Source organism: Filicampus tigris, chromosome 20 (assembly GCF_054856515.1).
Source record: "Filicampus tigris isolate MCC_2025a chromosome 20, RoL_Ftig_1.0, whole genome shotgun sequence".
Classification (NCBI taxonomy): domain Eukaryota; kingdom Metazoa; phylum Chordata; class Actinopteri; order Syngnathiformes; family Syngnathidae; genus Filicampus; species Filicampus tigris.
Genome location: NC_141236.1, coordinates 12,506,413 through 12,524,348, shown reverse-complemented (window position 1 = coordinate 12,524,348; position 17,936 = coordinate 12,506,413). Strand labels below are relative to the sequence as shown.

At 48.3% G+C, this 17,936-nt stretch overlaps 1 protein-coding gene across 5 annotated transcripts in view; it reads left to right on the top strand.

The window, feature by feature from the left end:
- Window positions 1–17,936, top strand: part of daam1b (dishevelled associated activator of morphogenesis 1b) — a 36,463-nt gene that overhangs the window by 14,945 nt on the left and 3,582 nt on the right. For 4 of the 5 annotated variants that reach the window (XM_086019570.1, XM_086019571.1, XM_086019568.1 and 1 more), the window contains exons 2-20: window positions 4,657–4,965; window positions 6,887–6,976; window positions 11,021–11,092; window positions 11,353–11,447; window positions 11,537–11,870; window positions 11,988–12,098; window positions 12,189–12,292; window positions 12,738–12,804; window positions 12,886–13,003; window positions 14,321–14,459; window positions 14,690–14,748; window positions 14,828–15,015; window positions 15,183–15,488; window positions 15,564–15,671; window positions 16,138–16,167; window positions 16,674–16,771; window positions 16,941–17,025; window positions 17,114–17,220; window positions 17,790–17,878. In XM_086019570.1, coding sequence (XP_085875696.1) covers window positions 4,753–4,965; window positions 6,887–6,976; window positions 11,021–11,092; window positions 11,353–11,447; window positions 11,537–11,870; window positions 11,988–12,098; window positions 12,189–12,292; window positions 12,738–12,804; window positions 12,886–13,003; window positions 14,321–14,459; window positions 14,690–14,748; window positions 14,828–15,015; window positions 15,183–15,488; window positions 15,564–15,671; window positions 16,138–16,167; window positions 16,674–16,771; window positions 16,941–17,025; window positions 17,114–17,220; window positions 17,790–17,878 — 2,413 coding nt within the window. In that variant the 5' untranslated portion in view covers window positions 4,657–4,752. The remainder of the gene's footprint in view (window positions 1–4,656; window positions 4,966–6,886; window positions 6,977–11,020; window positions 11,093–11,352; window positions 11,448–11,536; window positions 11,871–11,987; window positions 12,099–12,188; window positions 12,293–12,737; window positions 12,805–12,885; window positions 13,004–14,320; window positions 14,460–14,689; window positions 14,749–14,827; window positions 15,016–15,182; window positions 15,489–15,563; window positions 15,672–16,137; window positions 16,168–16,673; window positions 16,772–16,940; window positions 17,026–17,113; window positions 17,221–17,789; window positions 17,879–17,936) is intronic. The other variant, XM_086019572.1, reaches the window with a different exon arrangement.

Below are 17,936 nucleotides of genomic sequence, written 5' to 3'. Positions count from 1 at the left end.
TCGAACCTCTGCGTTCGCTCTGCGGTTCCGCCCCCCTCCAAAAAAAAACACATTCCCAATGTAAATACCAAATATGGTTTGTGGAGTGTTAAAAAGTGAAATCCTGTGTGCTTTTTGTGGCAGGGTTGCATCTCGCAAGAACAGTTTTTCATTTGCTTTGTTGAAAATGTCGTATGAATATAATACTGTCTGAAAATGTAGGTTAGAATGGCATTAGCGTGAACGTGGCGAGATGATGGTCAAATCGCGAGTCTGATCCATCCCCGATCCCAAATCGGAAAAGAAGATTAGGGGACGCCTTTGGGGTCCGCGCATAACAAAGCTGCACTTTCCGCTCGGAACGTCCGAGAACCCGCCCGGCGTTTCCCTTCATCTCAGGTAAATCCGACGCAATGCATGACGTCAGTCAGGACTGAGACAATGCCCCTAAAGTAGGGAGAGAGTCAATTAGCCGCCCCAAGGACTTTCTTAGAAAGGTAGATTGTTGTTGAGTAAATGGATTGGAATGAAGATGTGGGCTGTCGAGCTGTCCTAAGTAGCGTATGAGTCTGTTTCTAGTTTTTGCAACAATTGTTTCATTGTTTTATACAGATAGCGGTGCCCTGACATAGGAATTTTATTTGTTCTGTGTAACTCAAAATACACTTTTTTTTTTTTTTTTTTTCCCCATTGAAATGAATGGAAATGTTATTAATATGTTCCAGAAGCCCCCCCCACCGAAAACCAAATATTTTTTGTTTTGTTTTTTTGATAAGGAAAATGGCATTCATAAATACTTAAGTAGTTAGCATAACATCACGATTAATTCATTGCAGCTCCTGTCATGCGCGACTTGGCCGCGGGACGTCCGTAAAACAGTCATGCAGACAGACAAAGTACAGTTTTACTCGACTACTTTATCTAACTCAGTAATCGGCAGTAATGTTAGTCATTTTGGGCAGAGGATAAAGAATATATGCCTGGGAGTATTGTGATTGTCTGTCTGCATGTGTTGCTGCACTGTTTGTGTTCAAATGTCCACCAGCATATACTGTTGATGCTATTTGTTAGCATCTCTATCATGTGGTAGTCACAGCAAAAAATGAAAAAAATAAAATCAGCTAAACGGCAGCTCACCCATGACCCTAATGTGGACTAGCAGAAAATGGATGGCCGGATTATGAGCGTCTCCCCACCCCAAAAATACCCCAAGCATCAAGAGTCATAGTGTCGCTGTAGAATCTCTCTGATGAATGTTCTGGACTCCTGGTTGTAACGCTGCATGTCAGGGAACACGATACCGCATCTCGTAAGAAAGTGCTGAGGTATGCCAGCTGGTGTAAAAGAGTTGATTACACACGTGTTTTCAATACCCTACCGTCCACTTTGTTCTCTCGCTGCCAGGTTAAATTCTTAATGGCACGTTCGCTTATTAGCGTCACTTCACCGCCGGCCTCTTGGCCCGTACAAATTACTCTCAGGAATAGCTTTTCACCACAGTAATTAGCTCGTAACGCAAGACACTTGGTCGCAAATAGGAAACTGTGTCACGCACTTCCGCAGTTTCCGTCAGGCCTGGTAGTGTTTAGCTCCCGTGACCCGCGACTTTGGATTCAAAGAGCAAGCAAGCCACCCCGGCGCTGCGCACTCGGTTCAATCAAGACCATCATTTTGATCAAACATCTTTTCCTGAGTAAAGAAAGAAATTGCTAGGCTGGTATCTCTTAACCCACAAAAAAAAACAAAAAAAAGTCTTTTAAAAATTGTATTTACAGTCCAAACGCCAAAGACGTGAAATTGATTAAACAGGAAAACGGAAGAGCAGCGGCAGACGAACCGACGCACCAAATTGTTGAAAAATGACTCCAGCGATTAATAAGACATCACGCAAGTTGCTGTTCGGTTTTGGACTGGATCTGCCTTTCAGCGGCGGAAAGCAGCTTGAGGAGATGAGTAAAACAGACGCGTCGGAATCAAAAGGACGCAAAAGGAAAACGGGGCTCGGAGACAGCGGGGTGCAAAAGTGTCAGTCCTCGTTTTGAGCACATGCGGAATAACACCAGTGCCGGTCTGCGGCTGACCCGGATGCTCCGTTTTGACCGGCGCCGGCTCAGCCTCCGAACCGCACCGTCACGACAACAATAACAAAGACGAGCTCGCAATGAAAACCTCCTGTGTGGCGAGAGAGACGGCCGATTGTTCCGGTCCGTGGCGGCGGTTTGAGAGACCGCGTGTGTATTAATGAAGACGTACAAAAGAATCATTTGTGCAAGGGGTCTGCCAACAATCATTTTAGCACGGTGAAAAAAAAAAAAATCAACATTCTTCTTGAGAAACTGCAGCTGCAAAACAGGCTTATCTTTTTTTTTTTCCAGCTGCTAACATTCCATAATTCTCTCAAAGTGATGATACTGTTTAAACGGGCAACACACATACCGATTGTTAACATCTGAATAGATTTATTCATTAAAAAAAAATTTTTTTTTAAATGTCAGATCCATATAGCCATGGCTTTCTATAGTCGTAGAAGAAGCAGGATGACAGCTGATTGGCCGTCGTCCTGTTTCACATCACAATCTCGGAGTCTGTGGCCGTGTGGATCGGTGAGGAGGGGGAAAAAAAAAAGAAAAAAAAAATCACTCCGAACGCAAACCACACCAGAGGACGATGACTCAGGAAAATGTTTTGGAGGCATCCAACAATCTGGCCTTTGTGGACTGTGACCAGAAGGGCGGGAAAATGCTCAACTTTGGCCTTCATCGCCGGAACGACCGCGTTTTTGTCGCTCAGGGTTCACCTGGCTATGCGAGGAATGTCCTCATGTCCCGACAGGCCCGCGCGGAGTCGAGCAACCTTGACCGCCTGACAGAAAACCACCGCCGGCGGCTCATGTCACGGCGCTGGCAGGTTAACAATTAGAGCGGGCGAAAACACAACCTTATTGTGACGTTTCCCGAGCGCTCTGTCGCGGCCGGGGATCGGCGCTTGTCCCCGTCTCACGGCCTCTCAAGAGTTACTTCAAAGTTTACGGCCGGCTTTAGCTAATGGAAAAGACGGGCCCCCCTTTTGTGGACTAATATGGTCAAAGAAGCGCTTTCATGCTCGGACGGCTGGTGAGCGTGAAGCCGCGCAGCTGCTGCCTGCCGAGGCCCCTGGTAGTCTATTTAGAAAAGTCAAGGATGTGTCAAAATAAACAGGCGCTTCAGTGCGCTTCCATGTGCGGCCTCTCGGCCTGGATCACCTTGTCGCTCGCGACGCCATCGAAAGCGTTCCCTTTTTCAGCAACGCAGTTAAGCCCTCCAGCTACAGAACGGGTTTGACTGTTACTGTTTTTGTTTGACACTTTCCTCAGAAATGAATGGCTTGTTGCGGACAAAAAAAACAAAACAATTGTTTGAATTAATCGTCGGCACCGTTTAGCTTTGTGTGAAAATATATCATTGTTCAGGGGCGTATTTACATGTTAAATACTCAAAACGTGAGAATGGTGCTTTTGTTAACATCCTTGCACCAAAGGAAACGTGACATCTGACTTCAGCTCAGCTTCAGAAAACAGGTCAGCCGTGATTGGTTGTTATCCCAGCCCTGCGCAGTTGGGATGTCGTTTTCAGTCGACAGATGTGACAAAATGGCCGCTCCCGGAGATGGCTCAAAAGGGGCGGATTCATAAAAGATAAATAAAAAAATCGTATTCCGCAAACGCAGTATTTACCAGAATGCCTTGTTTCAACCCGTGGCCTTGCAGAGAACATATTCTTGTAAAAAAAACATGTTTGGGTTGACTTCCGCTGTAACTAGGCGAAAATGCAACTGGAAGACTCCATCCCGCTCGTGACCTACTTGCAATGTTTGATTCACTTCAAACCGACTGCGCCGCTCCAACATTGCCGCTTGAAGTTGAGGATCGGCTGACGTCTCTCTGTGGCCCGGCGGATGGGGAACACAGTTTTAGACGACAGACTTGTCCAAAGTCAACGGGAATTGCCGCCATCAACGTGGTTGAGTAGCCAGAAACACCTGCCGGTCAATGTCGTTGTCTCCGCGCAGTTCGAGATGTGGTCGTTTAGCGGGCAGCCTGAGTGCTCTTTATTCCATTTTTTTCCCCCCCTCTTGGCGATGATCCAGCTGCGACGTCAGCCGTTGATGCGGCGACGTATCATCACCTGGCAGTCGAGAACAGTCTGCTACCGACTTGTGTTGCTCACCCGTGACAGCTGATCTCGGCGCCGTTTTTTTTATACCCACGAGACGGAGCCAAGACGGTTGCTAACAAGCAAAACCTCCCTCGCCTCGGGAAGGGAAAATCCGACTCTGAAGACAATCGGGTCGATTGAGTCGCCCGCGTTGGTGCGGGCCGCGAGCTTACTCATCGTTTGATGACTCCAGTCTTGAGAGGCTTTACAGGAAGTTTCTTTTTGTTCTCCGACCGAAAAAAACACACCCGTGTAATCACTGGTCTGGGGAAAAAAAAAGAGGGAGTCGCGGCCGAATTGAAAGAAAAGGGCGCTACGAGCTCTGAAAATGCTCCTTTCCGTTTCAAACAAGGCGCTTTGACAGGGGCCTGCTGTGTCAAGGTTGTAAATGACATCTCTCATTGCAAGTCCCGCTCTAATGTGCGTGTTGTTCATCATCTTCAGTGAAAACTTCCGCAACTGACGGATTCGCCGTGTCTTTCAGGACGCTCTGACGGAGGCCGAGCTCTGAGGTGGTGGAGGCCGTGACCCCGAAAGGAGCCTCCGCAAACCCTCCCAGCCCGGCCCGCCAGGGAGCGCCATGGCTCCCCGCAAGCGAGGCGGCGGCGGCGGCGGCGGCGGCGGCCGTGCCGGCGGCGGCGGCGGCCTCTCTTTCTTCTTCTGCTGTTTCAACAACAACGACCACCCGGAGATCACCTACAGGCTGCGGGAGGACTTCGCCCTGCAGGCCATGGAGCCGGCGCTACCCATGCCGGGTTATGACGAGCTGGACGGCATATTCTCCGAGTTGGTGGTAAGCAAGCTTTGTTTTTGTTTTTTTTTTTTTGTTTTTTTTCCTTCGGTCACAGTGTAGCTTCGTAACTCACGTGTCCAACAATAAAGCCCGTAAGGCATCGGATAGGAGATGAAAGTTGTTCAGAGTCCAGAATAAGCAACAGCTTAGAGATGAATTTTGTTTGACCTCATTTTGACTTTCCAGAAACAAGTCCCGTTTAGTTCCATCTTAGCCACTGTGTTACCTCAACAAGGCCTTGGCACGGTTCCAACACCGGAACAGTCGCTTTTTCCTAGTTTAGCTCATCTTGTGAGTAACGGGGCCACGGTGCCATTCTTCCTCTGTCTTATTGTCACCTCTAATTTGGCCGGCTCCCCTCTCTGGTCTGTGCCCCCCTCCCGCCATCCGCCGCCGTTGCCACAGTAATGTAAGCAGGACATTTTTTTTTTTTTTTTTGCACATCAATGGGCCTCATTCAGCGGCTCTTCATGTCCGAGGCGCTCCGCCATCTGCTAATTGCTTGTTTTTGTCCGGCGCCCTTTATGAGAACGTAATTGAGTGTGACGACGGGGGAGGCTTTTCAGTCGCTGTGTTTACCGAAAAGGAAACGGCCACGTGCTTTTCGCCCTTTTCGCCGCATGCGAGCCTTGTGTGCCCCATCTAATCAAAGCCATTTCGCTGAAGGGAAAAGAGGGCCCTCGAGGAGGAGATTTACGTCGAGTCAAGGAGCCGCCTGGCCCGCTTTGAGACGCAGTTCACAATTGTAGGAAAGCTCTTTTTTTTTTTTATGCTATAATGAATCTATTAGACTGTAAAACATTTTAAGCCGAGTGCCATTCCCCCAATAATTGTAGCTCTCCAAGTCCTCCCACTGTGCCGTCGCGAGGCTTTTCCATGCCTCGACGAGGCGCTTTAAAGCGCCCACCCCATGCCAAAGACCCGGTCCACATGCTGGCTATCAAATCAGACTTAAAAAAATATATCAAAAATTCCCCCCCTTGTTCCTGTGGTGTCTTCTCTGTGTGTTTTGCGCACACTCGTGGCTGACAATGAGGCGCTCTAAACTGAAAAATTGTGGGAAAAAAATGGTGAATTCACTTTAGAGGCTCCAATTATGCTTTCCAGTTGGTGTATTTTTATTGAACTTCCTCAAAAATGCGCGCCGCAGTCCGCGTTCCAGCATTTTTTAACACAAAAGGCCCTTTCATTGATAGTGAATGTCATTCTTCAGCCTGGAAGGAAAGAAAGGAAAACGTTAAACTAACATGAAGCTTTAGTTTGAAAACATTTCAGCCAGTATTGATCATGGTATTGGACTCAGGAATTGTACATTTTTTATGGGGAGTTGGGGATGGGGGGGGGGGGGGGGCACCCTTTATTTTGTCATATTTGCCAGGAGACACTCAGCAGAATTCAAATGCAACGCAGCCGCAAACCCTTGCGTGCGCCTCCAGTGAAATATGCTCTCCGTATCGGGGACGCATGTTGCCTCCAGATGTTTGTTACCGCATGTCGGACAGACGGGGCCGCGCCTTGTATCTCCCTCCCTATTACTCACGTGGCCCCCAAAAAAACCCCAAAGCCTTTCAAAGGCATCTGATAGGAGTCAGTCACAGAGCACCTGGCCTAACGTCACACACGGAAATCGCGTCAAACGCCGTCGCCGGCCGTGTGTTGGAGGAGAAAAGCAACACGTGCTTTTCTCTTTCTGGTTTTGAGTAAGCCCAATTCACTGTTTCTGATCATGTTTGAACCCGGACCCAAAATCACTACGTAATCATCTTATCCACTGTAGAAGTGATGTCATCAGACCGCATCTCAATGAAAGACTTGTCGTGACTAGCAATTGTGGGAATGATATCTTCCAGACATTTATCGACGTCTTCTCAAACTCCGCCAAGTTTCTGAAGTTTTTTTGCTTTTTTTTTTTTACGTGCAGGATGAGCTGGACCTCACCGAGAAGCACAGGGAAGCCATGTTTGCCCTGCCCGCTGAGAAAAAGTGGCAGATCTACTGCAGCAAAAAGAAGGTACAATGTGTCCGGCCGAAAGTTGAAATGCAGCTCGCGGTTGTGGTAAAAGCGCTCGCATGAGCGGAGGATTTGCGAAGATGGAAATGAGTGGAAGCACCGAGTTCCTTCAAATCTCCGGCGTCGACTCATTCCGGAGTCACCGCCGAATACGGTGGAATACCCTTTTGTTGCTCAGTGTCTCATTACTACTGATGCGTTCGACGCAACGCGGCTCTCCCACTTTCCCCTCATTACTATTTTCAATTGGAAAAGCGACCACCCAAAAAGCCAGCCCAGTGGAAAGGCGGCTTTAGTGGGATTCCACATCAGGCTCCCGAATCTCGCCGCACGCCCTGCGCAAACGTCCCTGATGTCAAGTGTCCGCAGGCTCTTTTCCTCCTTGGCAGACCACAGAAACATAAAAAAGAAATATATACAAATCAAATAAAATTCTCCCATGTTGTCAACAAGCAGTCCTTGCTTATAGCGTCTGCATGTGTGGAACATTGACTGTTTTACGTCTCAGAAGCTCGACAATTACAGCAATTTACAAATTGCGGCCGCCATTTTCATCGTTTGCTCTCACGTATGACCTTATATGGCCAAGGAGGCGCTGAGCCCCCCCCCCCCCCCCCCCCCGCATACCTCACTTTCAAACAGGTCAGTGAGGCCTATTTTAGCAGTGAATTAAAAAGCATTTTTCATGGGCTTTTGCAATCAGCAACATTCCTGACAGATTCTCTGTGAGTGAGAACTCCAAAGATTCCCAGGCCTCGCCGGTGTTTGCGCAGCCCGTCAGCCTTTGATCGATAATACCGAACCACACGCGTATCTAAACACTTTTAAACCCCCCCCCCCCCCGCGCGGTAGGAATTGCACCACTCCCATAACACACAGCCACTTTGCACGCATTCATCTGAAAAGCGAACCCACGTCTCAAAGATGAGTATGGAACCGAATCACCTCACGAGGCAGAACAGCACTGATGATGTCTTGGTGTGGCGCTTCCGCCTGCCATCTGCTCTCACTTTCCCTTTTTCACTCGTCACAAGCAGGAAAACACGTCGGCCTGTTGCCGTTGACATCACAGCGAGGTTCCCGATTTGTCGTCTTCCTCTTGTTTGTCAAGGCCGTCGGTGTGCGTGTGGAGGATATCCTGTCTGGGCCAATAGGCAGACCTGCGAGCGAGATGCTCGCAAGACTCGAAATGCGCTCGGCAGGGTGCAGTGGATGGATGTGATGTTTTTTTGAAAATGAACCAAAAAAACAGCCAGAAAAATGTCAATAAGGGTTCACGTCAAGCACTGCAATGCATCATTCAGCCTAGTTTCTGTCAATTCCAATTATTCATCTGAACCTGATGCAAGCGTCGATGCGGCAGTAAATCCGAGGCGAGACATCCTGACTTTTTCCTCCAGTCAAGCTGTAAAAACACCGGCCGCCAAGTTTTCCCATCATGTATCTTAGTAGCCTTTCATTAAATGCCCAACCTGTTTTGAATTAGAGATCACGCTGACATCAGTGCGACCTCATCAGGCCTATTTTCTCAGGCTTCGCTAAGCTCCTCTGGCAAGGAGCGAGGGTTGGGGGGGGGGTGGTTCGTATAGTGAAAGAAAAAAAAAACGTTTTCCATGTGCTCCCCCCCGTGACACACCTCTGTGGGCTCATTGGCGTTTCACTTGTAAGGTGTCAGTCAAATGCGGTCTTGTATGGAAATGTTCAACGGCAGAGGTGAGACGCGCTGATGTCATTCACAATTTCTCCTTTTCAGCTGTAGGTGTTGATGCAGTTACATCTTAGTTCCCCTCGACACGGCATCCTGAATTACCCCTCAGGAATAATGAAATTTAATGTTACCAAGCCTGGAACATAAAGATTGTTTTCCCCTTTCACTTGTCTGCACAGGAAATTGGGTCAGAAATATTGTTCCCTAATGCCACTTTTTTATTTTTATTTTTTTTAAATGGCTTACCTACTTGCCTTGTCAGAGCTTTACACAAACTTCTATCCAGTGACATGATCCAGACCCACCTGCGAAAGGGGAAAATCTGCGATTAAAAAAGACCATACAGTTGGTATAAAAACTCTGCACACCCCTGTTCAAATGCAAGGGTTTTGTGATCGAAGAAAATCAAACTTGGTTTCATTGGGCTTTGATACATTTTTCCACGTGTGTTTGGGAGATTTTGTTACTGTCCAGGGAAACAAGCTTGACATTTTTGATGGAGATGGGCCGATATGTTTTTTGTTTCTTCGGGGCCGATACGATACTGATTATTAGTCGGGCTGACGACTCTGTTTTCAAATTCTAACATAATTGTGCAACCACAATTCGGTTATTTTTACTTCCCCTCTAGAAATAATGACTTTGGTTTTTTTTTTTTACCCTGATTGACTTGAACTCGGAAAATTGTCGGAAATTATTTGTCTTGACTACGGGTGTGTAGACTTTCGTTTTAGTTTTACACTCATTTGAATTTGGTTGGAAATAAAGCCTGCCTTTTCGTTTCATCTCAAGCATCGGCTCATGGACAAAGCGTTCCGCCGTTTCTCTGGCGGCCCAGATAGCGGCCTCATTATTGTGATATCTACAGCCCAAAATAGCTCCGCGTGACACTTTTGGAAATCAAGCTCAACAACAGACAAGACGAGAGACGCGCGGCGGGAATATGTGCTACGGCGCCGTTAGCCACTTTCTGTTGGTGACAGCAGCGCCGATAAAGCTGAGTCAGCTTCAAGCCCTGGCCCCGCGCCCAAACAGATAAATGCATCATCGGAGCTCAAACGGGGAAGTCGGCGCGCGCGGCGAGGAAGCGCTCGGCCGTCCAGAGCAAACCGGAAAGGACGGCTGGCTTGGCTTCAGGGTGGGCCGCCGCATGAAAAACATCACGAACCCTTGCTTTGTTTCGCGCGGACTCACCTGACCAAAACCCCATCGAGTGACAGATTTCCCATTGTCCTCTTGAATCAAATTGTGGTTTTGTTAGTTGGACACTGCAGCACTAGAAATCGCCATCGTCTCCACCTTTGCTGCAGCAGCCCGTTTTCTTGCTGCCCTCAGTCTCCTTTGCCTCCTTAATCTGATTCATTTTGGTTGGTTTTTAGCGGGTCTTGTTCGATATGTTCCTTTTTTTTTTTTGTCTAGGTGTACTGACCAGGTGTTCCATGTCGGGTAACACCACAGCCTTCCTGAGTTCCCCCCTCAAAGAACTTGCTTACGAATGCATTTCCGACCTCCACAAGTAAATTATACCGGAATATACTCCCTACTTCCTCCGCTAAGTGCAGAAATACATCATAGTGTTTAAGGTCTGACCTCTCCAATGAAACATGAACTCCTGGAGTTGCAAAAAAAAAAAAAAAAAAAAAAAAGGAAGTGTTGCCAACTCTTCATCTGCTCCATTAATGGACGTCTCCCAACTCCACTTGGCACCGCCAGGAAGTTGGACAGCCGGGCGGGTCCGAACACCCACACTCGCTGTCGTTTCCAAGTAGACGGGCCAAGAGAAAGCTGCGCTCTTTCTGCGGGCGACGCTTTATGAACTGCAGTCCAATTAGTGTGCGGGGCTCACAGCTTGCCGCGTGTTTAATGGCGCGCGAAGTGAGATCACACAAGGCAACGGCAGAGGCGATGGCCTTTTGATGCCCGAGACGAGCTCGGGGTCGAGTCTCCTTCACGTAGCGGACTTGGGTCAGTCAAGCAATGTCTTTTTTTTTTTTTTTTTTTTTTTTTAAACTGCCGATTTAAAATGTGCCCGTCGGGAGATTAAAACTCAGCAGGAAGCCATGTCCTCAATCCACAGTTTGAACATTGGTCTGCTAATCTTTGGCTGATTTTCTCAGGCAGCTGCGCTTCCAGCTGTGGAAGTTCTCAAAAGAAACTGGGCTGCTTAAGTGTGTCGCCCTACTTCTGGGACGGGTTTTTGGCCATAGCCTCGACCTTCGTGCGCAATGAAACGCTTCCATTTGGTCCCTAACCCAGTTGGTCCCCACTTGACTGTCGCGGACGGGTCCAAAATCTCAAGTCTCACTCCCTGCTCACTGTTGTTTGTTGTTTTCCAGGAACAAGAGGAGAACAAGAGTGCGACTAGTTGGCCAGAATACTACATCGATCAGCTCAATTCAATGGCAGCTGTAAGTTGTAACATCAACTTAAAAAATAAAAAATAAAAAAATAAATCACAACTGCTTGTAAAAAAAAAAAAAAAAAAAAAAAAGAAAAAGAAAAAAGCAGACTGCATTTGGGCAGGAACTGCTTTGAGGTTTCTTACTGTTCCCTCTCTTTTTAAGATGATGTGATACTTTGATGGAAGAACAAATCCAGCGTCTTGATGAGGGATGGTCATAACAAATGTGTCCTAGTTAAAAATGACATCTCCATGTTTGTGGCACAGCGAAAGACACTTCTCGCCCTGGAGAAGGAGGACGAGGAGGAGAGGAACAAAACCATCGAGAGCTTGAAGACTGCCCTCAGGACTCAACCTATGAGGTGATAACCTGCTGCTGTTGTTGTTGTTGTTGTTGTTTTGGACCTCCAAAATGTCCTCATGGAAAATTGGTCCAAAAAAAAAAATAAAGGTTCGTGACCCGCTTCATCGACCTGGACGGCCTGACGTGCATCCTCAACTTCCTGAAGAGCATGGACTACGAGACCACCGAGTCGCAGATCCACACGTCGCTGATCGGCTGCATCAAGGCGCTGATGAACAACTCGCAGGGCCGCGCCCACGTGCTCTCGCACACCGAGAGCATCAACATCATCGCCCAGAGCCTGGCCACCGAGAACGTCAAGACCAAAGTGGCCGTGCTGGAGATCATGGGCGCCGTGTGCCTGGTGCCCGGCGGCCACAGGAAGATCCTGGAGGCCATGCTGCACTACCAGCGCTTCGCCTGCGAGAGGACGCGCTTTCAGGTGCCGAGAAGTCGTTACGCTATGTCCAAAAAAAAAAAAAAAAAAAAAGACCTTCAAGTATGAAAACTGCAAAGTCGCAGTTTATATTGAACACCTGGAATGACCTTTCACCCACAGACGCTTATCAACGATCTGGACCGGAGTACGGGGCGCTACAGAGATGAGGTCAACCTGAAAACAGCTATCATGTCCTTTATAAATGCGGTGCTGAGTCAGGGCGCAGGAGAGGTAATGACAAGTGTGGAGTTTGGATATGTTTCTTCGCACCAGAAAGTCGGCACGTTCTTTGTTGAAACTTGTTTGTTTTTGTTAACTCAGACTAGTCTGGAGTTCCGTATCCACCTGCGATATGAGTTTCTGATGCTGGGGATCCAACCGGTCATCGATAAGCTCCGCTCCCATGAGAACTCCACGTTAGACAGGTAAGGTGAAAACAAGACTTGGAACGTACAAATCGAGTAGCGAATGGGGTTTCTGCAGAAATTGCACGTGAACGCGCAAGATCTGACACTGGACTGAAATGACGTAGAGTTAAGTGAAATTGGAAAATTCAAAAATAGTGCCATTCTGATGCAGTGAGAATAGCTCAAATAAATGTTAGCGATGAGGATTTTACGTCTTGCCCCGTATTTATGTACAAGAATTCAAAATAAGGCAGGAAGAGTTCAATGTCTTTATTTCAATGGGAAAAGTGGTGGAATCATAATTCACACAAGGAGCGTCAAACAGACTTTGATCCTCCCAACATTGAGGTGTTTTTTTTTTTTTTTTTCTTTCCCCCATTGGTCCTAATTTTACATCCCAAACTGAGAATGCCTTTGTGTCTCCTGGACTAACTTGCATCACATTGTCCCACCCTCCTCGCAGGCATTTAGACTACTTTGAGATGCTGCGGAACGACGATGAGCTGGCTCTGTCGAAGCGCTTTGAGTCGGTGAGCCAATCGGACACTCCTCTCGTGGCGCCGTCTGTGTGTTGAAACCGGGATTCACTGACCTAACGCTTCTGTTTCCAGGTACATATCGACACCAAAAGTGCCACCCAAGTGTTTGACCTCATTCGCAAGAAGATGAACCACACCGACGCATACCCGCACTTTATGTCCGTCCTCCACCACTGCCTCCTCATGCCACGTACGTGCTAGCTACGAGTAGCACGCTAACTATCACAAAACACAGTACAGTGATAGTTTTTTTTTTCCTCTTTGTGTGTTGCACCCAGTTGAAATGTACTTTTAAAACAACACATAAAAACAAAAGAAAAACACCAAAAATGTTCACCCAAACCACATTTTGTCCAGGTCTCCTAGCTTGATGCTAACATATAATGCGAAACTTAATAGAAGGCGCAAATGGAAGTTAGCAGTCCGTGGCAGCAAACGTTTACATGCCACTTGACAAATCTAAACATCCACGGCGGCGAGTGACTTTGAATTGAAATTATGCGCTTCCAGCAGGTCTTGTGCTATCCGTACGTCAGCGATATTTCGGCGATATGAACAATGAACTGCGAATATAACGCGGCTTCACTACAGTGGCGGTGCCGCGTAAAACAAACACTGGATCCGCGCCCGGCGGTTCCAGGCCAAAAAAGCTAAGCGTGTTGACTTTAGCTGCGATAAGTCAGTTGCCGAATTCCGAGCGCGCACTTACTGGCTCTTCAAAGTCAGATGGAGTTATGATGGTTTTCACACAATTTGGGCACACGTCCAAGCTTAACACTCGACTGATATCAAACATCCGCAGTAGCGGTTTGCTCCGACGTTAACGTTTCACTTTTATGACACGAATGTTTACTTAAATGCTTTTTGGAAGTTTGTGTTGCGACGAGGCTTGTGCAGTTCAATTCATCCATTCATCCATTATCCAAACCGATGAATTTTAAGGCCAAAACTGATCAACTCAAAAGACTAAGTTCTAATCTTTCTCAACGGTCTTTGCGCCATGAGTGAGAGTATCTTTTATTGAGCAAACATGATTCTCTTAATTTTCACGTTCGGTGACTTCTTTCCACCTATGCGCACGTACTCTATTAAGTAACGGCGTGGCGCATTTAGCGCGTGCCTAATCCTCAACCATCAATAACAGAATGCCTGTCAGCGGACACTTGTCAAGATTATCACCACATAACATCGAGTGGCGTCACTGTGTGAAAAATTCACATCACCAGGCTGCAAATGAAAACTATTGTCCGCCCGTCCCGCTTCCTATAGCTCGCCAACTGACGTTCACATTCACACGCATGGACAATTTTGTTTCCTATGAACCTTCAATGTATAACACAACGCGGCTTAGTGAGCAAATGAAAGTGTTTTTGATTTTCAGACAGAATTTGTGGCGCGGAAAACCGCAAACTGAAGTAGCCCGGTGATTCCGTCCAGAATCATTCGCTCCAACTCCCTTTTTGTAAAAATCCCTTTGCGATGAGTTGACCTTTCTCTGTGTGCGCAGACAAGAGGAGCGGCAACACGGTGCAGTACTGGCTGCTCCTGGATCGCATCGTCCAGCAGATGGTGCTGCAGAACGACAAGGGCCACGATCCCGACGTCACGCCACTGGAGAATTTCAACGTGAAAAATGTAGTGCGCATGTGAGTGCTCCGGATTACGCTTGGGCCGGGGCTGGCCCATTATGACCTTGAAGGGAAATCTTGGCTGTATTCATTTCTTTTTCGACTGATTTGTGAAGACCACTGGGTGGAAATCGGATTGTAGAGCAAAGGTGTTAGTTGAGGCAATCGGCAGGATAATAAAAAAAAAATAAAAAACGTAAAACGCCGGCAATACGTTAGCCACCAGCGAATGATGTCGTCTCGCTCAGGTTGGTCAACGAGAACGAGGTGAAGCAGTGGAAGGAGCAGGCGGAAAAGATGCGAAAAGGTGAGTGCGGCCGGCCCGGCGCGGCGGCGGCGAGCGCGGCGCGGCGACGGGGCTCACCGGCGCCGACTTTGCCGCCCAGAGCACCACGAGTTGCAGCAGAAGTTGGAGAAGAAGGAGCGCGAGTGCGACGCCAAGACGCAGGAGAAGGAGGACATGATGCAGACGCTCAACAAGATGAAGGAGAAGCTGGAGAAGGAGAGCGGCGAGCACAAGAACGTCAAGCAGCAAGTGGCCGAGCTCACCGCGCGCCTGCACGAACTCAGCAGCGTATGTGCCGCCTCACATCCACATTTCGACATCAAAAAAAAAAAAACCTCAACATTAAGATGAATGTGCGGTGGTGCCCTTAATCGGTGGGAGCCCCCCACACACAGAAGGCTCAATTGATCAGCGATCTGGCCACACCTTAATTCTGTCCAACTTCCTCCCTGCAGAGACAAGCCAGCACGGTTCCCGGCGGCCCCCCCTTTGCCCCTGGCGGCCCCTTGCCTCCCTTCCCCACGCCGCCCTTCCCTGGCCTGTGCCCGCCCCCGCCGCCGCCGCCTCCTGGCGGCGCCATGCACCCCCCGCCGCCCCCTCCGCCTCCCCCGCCGGGTGGGCCCCCGCCCCCGCTGGGTCGCCCGCCCATGGGTGGCATCCCCCCGCCGCCCGGCGCCCCGCTGGGACCGTCGCTGCAGAAGAAGAGCATCCCGCAGCCGTGCAACCCGCTCAAATCCTTCAACTGGTCCAAGTTGGCCGAGGTAAGTGTGGCGCCTCGCCCGCGCCCACACTTCCGGTTCAAAGCGAACGACAACACCTTTTGTTTTCCCGCTCAGAATAAACTTGAAGGCACCCTTTGGATGGAGGTGGACGATGCCAGGGTTTTCAAAATTCTGGATCTGGAGGACATTGAAAAGACCTTTTCAGCCTATCAGAGGCAGCAGGTACTGCTCCCGTCCCCCCCGCCCACAACGACCCCCACCCCCCACCCCCACCCCCGTGGCCGTATTGTTCCGGGATCAGCCGCACGAAAGCCTCATTATCATTTTTTTTTCTCAGCGCAAACATGCATGTGTGATTTGCTCAGCATCAATTGCCTTTTGTTTTGGTCATCTAGCCCAAAATATGTTCATCAGCTCACCAGGCTAGTCATGAAGAATGCGCATGGATCATTTTGCACACTTGAAACATTTGATTGGAATGATAATCACGCGCGCACGCGCGGTCACGCCGTCGAAGCCCCGCTCACGTCTCACTTTGCTGCTCGAGTGCCAAATAAGCTTTTGAATTTTTTTTTTTTTCTTTTGAGTGCGTGCGCGCGCGTTGTTTACGGGCTGCCATCACATAACTTGCTTGCCTCGTTCTAATGAATGCTTGTACGTCTTCCCCTGCTTCCCGGCTGCACTTTAGGACTTCTTTACGATCAATAACAGCAAACAGGTGAGTGCGCGTACTCGACAGTAGTCTGGAAAGTTGTTGCTCTTTTATGACACTTTTTACGGGCTTGCCAGTTTATTAGATGCACCTCATACTTTCCGTGTGTGCGTGCGTCCCTAATCTTTTTAAACAACTCGATGGGCAAAGTGCATATGAGGAAGCATAATGAGCACTCGGTGGAAATGCAACATCCGGTGTGAGCATTTACTATGAAAAAGTGACTTTAAAAGCACACGGAGGATGTCAAAGCCTTTAGGTGTACCTAATATATTGGCAAGGCAGTAGACATGTTATAGCTGTTGTGCTACCGTAGCTGTCATCATTTAGGTCCACTTTCTTGTCGTCTTCATCTTTCCTGTGTGAGTTTTCTTCCCCCACTTGTATTTTCAGCTGTTGTTTGAGATGTTTGGACTCTGTGGATGTTGTGTGCACGTGTGTGTGTGAGAGAGAGAGAGAGAGAGAGAGAGAGAGAGACCGTGTGCAACTAAAACGGCATGCTTGCCTCGCAGAAAGAGGCCGAGGATGACACGCTGGGCTCCAAAAAGGTGAAGGAGCTGTCGGTGATCGACGGCCGGCGAGCGCAAAACTGCAACATCCTCCTCTCGAGGTACCGTCGTGATCACAATCAATAAGAGCAAAAGAGAAGGCCACGTTTGAGTCAAGCGACCGCGTAGCTTCAGCTAACACGCCCGTGAGCGCAATGCTCACAAATAACGCAGAAGGCCATAGATGGGCTAACGATTATTAATGGCGACGCGGGGCGCGTGCTGCCGCAGGCTGAAGCTGTCCAACGACGAAATCAAGAGGGCCATCCTCACCATGGACGAGCAGGAGGACCTCCCCAAAGACATGCTGGAGCAGGTGCCGCGATCGTCGAGCACGTTGTGGCTTAATTGACAAGGTGGCCTCTCAACAACTGGACGCTTGTCCCCGTTTTGTGGCTTTTCAGTTGCTGAAATTTGTCCCGGAGAAGAGCGACGTGGACCTCCTGGAGGAGCACAGGCACGAGCTGGACCGCATGGCCAAACCCGACCGCTTCCTCTACGAGATGAGCAGGTACGCGTTCGGCTGGCGGCCTCTTGGATACTACAAAAAAAAAAAAAAAATTGTTGCATTTGTATCTGAAATAGATCATTTGAATAATTCATGCTATTTCTTTATTTAAAATTAATACCATATAATAATGAACCAGTTATTTCAATTATTTAACCCAATAAATGAGTCAAACAAAAATAAATACATGTATTTTAATTGACCAGTTTTGAGAGGGAAAAACAGCTAAATGAATGCCCCAAATCTTGCAGTACTCTCGCTAATGTAAATGCTCAGCAGTCAGTCCCATGATAATAAAGGAGAGAGCCGGCCAAATTCTGTCCAGCTTTGCTTTAGTAGAACATCAGCGACACGCACTTGCACACCACTGCGCAACAATGGCCGTCTGTGTGCGAGTCATCACCCGCAGATAAATGGAAGTCGTAATATAATAATGGTGTTTTCTTTCCAGTCTAGTAAACAAAGTCGCGCTTTCCTGCTTTGTAGCTTCTCCCAACATTTGGTGATTCTCCCTTTTTTTTTTGTTTTGTAATTTGATGACACTCGAGCCTATTTTAATCCTACCCGTCCAGAATAAACCACTACCAGCAGAGATTGCAGTCTTTGTACTTCAAAAAGAAGTTTGCGGAGAGGATAGCCGAGATCAAGCCCAAAGTTGAAGGTGAGCGATCGCCTCCTCCGCGCCGTGCGAACGAGGAGAAGACTTTGAAAGCTGACGC